Below are 7,004 nucleotides of genomic sequence, written 5' to 3'. Positions count from 1 at the left end.
CTGCAGATACTTAAAGACGTAGACTTATGTTTGACCGAAGATTCGTCATTTCACGTCACTACTGCTGACGAAAACTTACAGAGTGTGTCAGGTTATTTTTGGGCTCCTATAACTTTAGGTAATGTTACCAGACTTTTGAAAATTTTTGTTATTCCTTCTTTAAAACATGAGTTGATTTTGGGCATTGATTTTCTTAAAGCATTTAATATTCAATTAAATTTTAGAAACCTGTCATATCAATCAATCTTTAATTCAGTGTCTGTTATAAATAAGATTCAGTCTGCTGAAGAGTTAACTTTGACACAGACTGAAGAACTTAATAAGATCAAGGATATGTATAAAACTATTGCACCAAAAAATAAATTGGGTTTAATCCATTTAATTAAACATACCATTAACACCGGTAATGAAAAGCCTGTTAAACAGAGACAATACCCATTATCACATGCAATGCAAAAGTGTCTTAACGAGCAGGTGGATGAAATGCTGGAGCTTGGTATAATAGAACCTTCTAATTCAGCTTGGTGTTCGCCTATGTGGCTTGTCAAAAAAAGTGATGGCTCATTTAGAGTGTGCTTGGATGCCCGGAAGCTTAACTCTGTTAGTATTCCTAGTGCATATCCAATGCCTCTTATTGATTCTATTGTCACCAAGGTTCGAGATGCGAAGTTCCTGTCTTCAATTGATTTAAAGCAAGCTTTTCATCAAATTCCACTTGATGACACTTCAAAAGAGAAAACCGCTTTTGGTAGCCGCCCCTGGTAGAGGGCTTTTCCATTATAAAGTTTTACCTTTTGGATTGAATGATAGTGCCCAAGTATGTGTAGATTAATAGACATGGTTATAGGACCGGCTTTAGAGCCTTATGTATTTTATTATCTTGATGACATTATTATTGTCACACCTGACTTTGACACACACTGTGAGATTTTGAAAAACTATTTATGCGTCTTAAGGATGCTGGTTTGACTATTAATTTGGACAAAAGTCAATTTTGTAGGTCGTCTCTCAAATTTTTAGGTTATATTGTTGATCGTGATGGCTTAGGACCAACCCTGATAAAGTTTCTGCTATTTTGGATTACCCTGTTCCTAAAAATACTACGCAAATTCGTAGACTTGTCGGTTTGATAGGTTATTATCGTAGGTTTCTTAAGGATTTTTCGTCCCTATGTAGTCCAATTACCGATCTTTTGAAAGGGCGTAAAAAAGGTCAACCTATTGTTTGGACCCCTGAAGCAAACATTGCTTTTGCTAAAATTAAAGAGGCACTTACTACTGCTCCTGTTCTTGCCAGTCCTGATTATACCAAGCCTTTTAGTTTGATGTGTGATGCTTCTGACACAGGAGTTGGCTGTATGTTGTATCAAGAGAAGGACGGTTTGGAACACCCTATTGCCTATGCGAGTAGAACTTTGAACAAATGTCAATGTAAATATACAACCACTGAAAAGGAATTGTTAGCTGTTTTGTTTGGCATTGAAAAATTCCGATATTATTTGGAAGGGACACATTTTACGGTCCATACTGATCATTCCTCTTTAGTTTGGTTGAATAACTTGAAAAATCCTTCTGCTCGTATAGCTAGATGGATTGTTAAGTTATCTCAGTATTCATTTAATATTGTGCATAGAAAGGGTGTTGCCAATACTGTAGCTGATGCTCTTTCGAGAAGTTTGGAAGATGTTGCAGTTTTAAATTTGACCAATCTAATTTTGGATAAATGGTATCGTGACATGTTAGTGAAAGTTCAAGAATCACCTGATAAATTTCCGACTTTTAAGATGAAAAATAATTGTCTTTATAAACATGTATTTTCTAAGTACAACTTGGATGGCAATGTGTCCAATTGGAAAATTGTTGTGCCTACGGCTCATAGACGGGAAATTCTTGAAAAGTTTCACGATCATGAAACAGCCGGTCATTTAGGCATCTCTAAAACGTTGTCTAGGGTTGCTGAACTGTATTATTGGGCAAATATGCGAGATTCTGTTTACCGTTATGTTAGAAAATGCACTATTTGTGCTGCTAGTAAATCTAGTCATTTACCCCAGGCAGGTCTTATGGGTCAATACCGAAATGTTAATTTTCCTTTCCAGTTATTGTCAGCTGATCTTATTGGTCCTTATCCAAGATCAAAATCGGGAAACCAGTACGTTCTTGTTGTGGTGGATTGGTTCACTAAATTTGTACTTGTGCACCCTATAGCGAAGGCGACTTCTAAGGCCATAGTTAAGTTCATTGAAAATCAAGTTTTCCTTTTGTTTGGGGTTTGCCAAATTTTCTCTTGTGACAATGGTAGTCAGTTTACTAGCAAGGATTTTAAAAATCTCATGACTAAGTATAATGTCCAGAAAATTTGGTATAACGCTAAATATCATGCACAAGTAAACCACACTGAAAGAGTCAACCAAGTGATAATCACTGAAATAAGATCCTACATTCATAAAAATCACAGAGATTGGGATAAATCTATTTTCCAAGTTGCCCAGGCTATTAGACTGGCTAAACATGAAATTACTGGTTTCTCTCCTGCATTTTTAAACTTTGGCAGGAATATACCTGTTGATGGTTCATTTTATGGTTTAATTAGTGATAATGCTGACAATAAAGTGGAAATTTCTGATAAAGTGCATAACCCCAATACAGTTCAGGAATTACCTAACATCTATGAATTAGTTCGGAAACGACTTCATAAATCTTACATTCAAAGTAAACAACGTTATGATTTTCGAAAGAGAGATGTTAAGTATCATGTTGGAGATCAGGTCTGGAAGAAAAATTATGTTTTATCTAAAGCGGTAGACGGTTTTACTGCCAAGTTGGCACCTAGGTACATTCCGTGTACTATTTCTAAAGTCCTCTCTAATTTAGTATACCGTTTGGTTGACAGGGATGGACATAATTTGGGAGATTAAACCGGATGTGACTTTAAGTGACGAGTCTGAGCATTTTGATGCTCATTCGTTTGACTCCTGATTATTGAGATTTAGTTTTTGTTAGGATTGACTCTAACTTTGTATGCAATTCCGTTGGTTTAATAGGTGTACACGAATTGAGTCGGTCGTATGTTTTCTAATTGATTGAATCCATAATGAACAAGTTTTTGTTTTCTTGTTTTGGTGATAATGACATTTGTTACCTAACATCTTTTTCAATAAGTGTCATTATTAAGGGACAGTGGCGGGTACTTATACAGGGTGGACCATAAGTAATGGGACATAAGGCTACATCATATTCCTGACATCAAAATAATACGATTTAGCTGAATTGTCCTATAGCGAAAGTTAATATTAAGAAAGATACAGGGTGGGAAAGTTGAAATTTTATTTTAGTTTTTTTGTTATATCTTCACAGTCTTTTGATATAAATTACTGAAAGTTGGTATAAAGGGCTTTTGGCAGGCGTAAAATACGATGCTTTCATTTGTTTTGTAGTAGCTGATAGGGGGCGCTAGCTGCAACCATCTCCGTCCCTTCAAGAGGCTCTAACTTTTTTTTACGGAACTGAAACGGCCATATGACTTCAAAATATGATTCTAAGATGTTTTCTACGTAAAAAAGGTATACTTGTTGTAAGTCTTAAAAGTCGACCGTTTTCGAGTTATTTAATTTTTTATTATTGCATGCATTTACATGCATACAGCAGCTTTTGATTACAATTTTTTTTTAAATTCTAAGTAGGCTTTGATACAAAAACAAAAAGGGCGTTTATAATAACTAACTTTATTTTAAAGTTATGTTTATCTGTCAAATTCATGTGCTGAAATAAGTTTCATTTTCAACCAGGTATGTAATATCGTTATTTCTTATGTGTAAACCAGATGGAAAGATGAAAATTACCTGCTTTTACTTTCCACCCGGGTAAATGTCACTTCCCACCCGGGTGAATGTCAATATGCGTTTTGTCATATCTGGGCTTACTTTTTATAGTTAAGTGCTTTTAACATGGAGATTTCTGAAGACGCAGATGTTACTCATCTTCACCTGAGCTGCAACAGCTTGCAGCTCAGGTGATGATGAGTAACATCTGCGTCTTCAGAAATCTCCATGTTAAAAACACTTTAAAAAAATTGTCATTATTTTTTTAAAGTGTCGTCGTCATTATTGTGCTATTCCGTCTTTAAAATATTAAAGACGGAATAGCACAATAATGACGTTGTCAAGATTGTAAACAAATCAACAGTCGTTTATTGTGGTTGAAGTCATAACTACTCGTACCTATACTACCTTATTGTTAGAGACTATTAGCAATAATTATTTCAACTGAATGATTTATTAAAAGTTTGATGAGATTTTGGTAAATGGTTGAAAATAAAATAGTATTCAAACCATGGTAGAAAGTTTAATTTCTGTCTCGAGATAAAGTTAAAGTACCTAATTTCTCGACAGAAATCAAACACTTTCCACCTGAGTATGTAATATACTATTCTTGTGAATGCCAAGACATACGCTATTATCTAATGAAGACATGAGAGATATGCTATGTGTCTACGCGCAAACAAACTTTAATGGACGAACGGCTTATCGCAAGTATTTTGAGATATATCCCCATAGAAGGCAACCCAATCACAAGATATTTAAGCGTATTTATGACCGCTTGGGTGAAACTGAATCGTTTCGACTTAAGCGAGATACTTTGGGACGTCCAAAAGTTTTAACTTCAAACCAAGAGGAAGAAATTTTGGTTAGAGTAGCAGAAAATCCCAGACTAAGTACAAGACGATTGAAGGCAGAATGCGGTGTCAGTAAATCATCAATACTTCGAATATTTCGTAAAGAAGGTCTGCATCCATATTATTTTACACCTGTGCAAAATTTGATACCAGCCGATCTTCCCCGCAGACAAGAGTTTTCACACTTTTTCCGGACCCAACAAAACAGAAATCCGCTATTTTTAAATAACATTTTTTTCACCGATGAAGCCACTTTTACTCGACGCGGTGTATTTAATTTTCGGAACATGCATGCTTGGGATCTGGAAAATCCACATTTAAGAACCGAACGGCACTTCCAACACGAGTTCAAAATAAATGTTTGGTGTGGAATAATTAGAGATTATGTCGTAGGTCCATATGAATTACCATCAAATCCTAATGGAAACTCTTACCTAAATTTTCTTCAAATGAACTCGGTGGTATTTTAGAACATGTACCGTTGAATTTGCGACAGAATATGTATTTCATGCAAGATGGAGCTCTAGCACATTTTTCCGTACAAGTAAGAAACTATCTAAATACTATTTTTCCACACCGATGGATAGGACGAAGCGGACCGATTCGATAACCTGCCCGAAGCCCGGATCTTAATCCATTAGATTTTTGTGTTTGGGGTTATTTGAAAACAATTGTTTATAATGAGACCATCAATGACCGCGACCAGTGATGGAAATGAATTCTCAATTAGAAGATTAGGCAGTCATTCATGAAACGCATTTCAAAATGTATTAGTGTCAATGGTGGCCATATAGAACATTTGTTGGCCACAAAAAACCTGTTTAATTTCTAGTTTTTTTAATTCCTAGCAGTTTGTAGTTTAGGTTGTTTCAACGCAAATGAGTGTATAACTACTTAATATCTAATTTATCATTTTGTTGTGTATTTACTACAAACATTTTTTAGACGGTTAAATTTACATACAGAGACTTATGTGTGTAACATACAGCACATATCGTATTAACATACGACAATGCATGCAATAATAAAACATTAAATAACTCGAAAACGGTCAATTTTTAAGACTTACAACAAGTATACATTTTTTACGTACAAAACATCTTAGAATCATATTTTGAGGTCATATGGCCGTTTCAGTTCCGTAAAAAAAAGTTAGAGCCTCTTGAAAGAACGGAGATGGTTGCAGCTAGCGCCCTCTATCAGCTACTACAAAACAAATAAAAGCATCGTATTTTACGCCTGCCAAAACCCCTTTATACCAACTTTCAGTAATTTATATCAAACGACCGTAAACATATGATAAAAAAGCAAAAATAAAATTTCAACTTTCACACCCTGTATCTTTCTTAATATTAATTTTCGGTATAGAACAATTTAGATAAATCGTATTATTTTGATGTCAGGAATATGCTGTAGCTCTATGTCCCATTACTTATGGTCCACCCTGTATACTCAATTGTTTAATTGAAAGATTCTGTGGATACCGTATTACCCAGAATAACACATTTTAACATCGTGTATCATGTTTAATTTAATTTAATTTGACTTGTTTATTATTGGATTTAATTTTTCTCGATTGTGACTTTAATTGATTGATTTTCCCGCTTTGGATACTCCCCTTTATTTGTTTGTTCTGGAATGAGTGTTACCGTGTGGTCAGGGTTCCTGGAATGATTTGGGAGTGTCAGGGAGTATATTTTTCCTCAATTGTGACTTTATTGATTTTTCCCGTTTTGGATACTCCTCTTAGTTTTTTGTTCAGGAACGAGTGTTACCATGTGGTCAGGGTTCTTGGGACGATTTAGGAGTGTCAGGGAGTCGATTTTTCTTTTGCTCGATTGTGTCAATTGTTTTTTCCCCGCAACTTGTATGCGTTAATGTTTAATCTTGCGTACATGTAGGGAATTTCGTTTTTTTTTCTATTCTCTATTTTGTCTTGTTGTCAGTTTTGACAATTTACCTGATTGTGACTTTTACCGGATTTGACTTTCTTTGTAACCACTTTGCTTTGTTGTAAAGGGCTGAGCGGAATTGGGTGCCGCCATGGTCACTTAACCTCTAAGGTTTTTGGGAGGGTAGTTCATGGGGGAAAAGTCTTAGAGTCCCTGTAAGTACCTTAATGGCCCTGGAGTACGGAGACTTTCTACTGTGTTCGACCTCAGCCTCAATTGCTTGGCTGAGTGGGATTTGGCGTCAGTGGTTTCGTTCGGAACACCCCAGTAGATTTAATTTTTTTTGTGTGGTTACTAATACACTAACCGTTCGGTGTATTTTTCGGGTTTTCTAGAGAGGGTTCCTATCAAAAACCTTTCCTTTTGTTGGTGGACGAT

The 7,004-nt window shown here is 35.5% G+C and overlaps 1 protein-coding gene across 1 annotated transcript; it reads left to right on the top strand.

Annotated features, from left to right (window-relative positions):
• Positions 1–4,436: 4,436 nt before the first annotated feature.
• Positions 4,437–5,345, top strand: LOC145739855 (uncharacterized). Its single transcript, XM_081995198.1, has one exon. It carries the CDS (start codon positions 4,437–4,439, stop codon positions 5,142–5,144), a length of 708 nt encoding a protein of 235 aa, XP_081851324.1. The 3' UTR covers positions 5,145–5,345.
• Positions 5,346–7,004: the final 1,659 nt, after the last annotated feature.

The sequence above is a fragment of the Ips typographus genome, unplaced genomic scaffold (genome assembly GCF_016097725.1).
Source record: "Ips typographus isolate SLU unplaced genomic scaffold, UJ_Ityp_2.0 IpsContig73, whole genome shotgun sequence".
In the NCBI taxonomy this organism is placed as follows: domain Eukaryota; kingdom Metazoa; phylum Arthropoda; class Insecta; order Coleoptera; family Curculionidae; genus Ips; species Ips typographus.
This window is presented reverse-complemented; position numbering and strand designations above follow the sequence as displayed.

Excerpts from the sequence above, each read along its gene's own strand:
- LOC145739855 (XM_081995198.1), top strand. The coding sequence starts at position 4,437 with ATGCCAAGACATACGCTATTATCTAATGAAGACATGAGAGATATGCTA.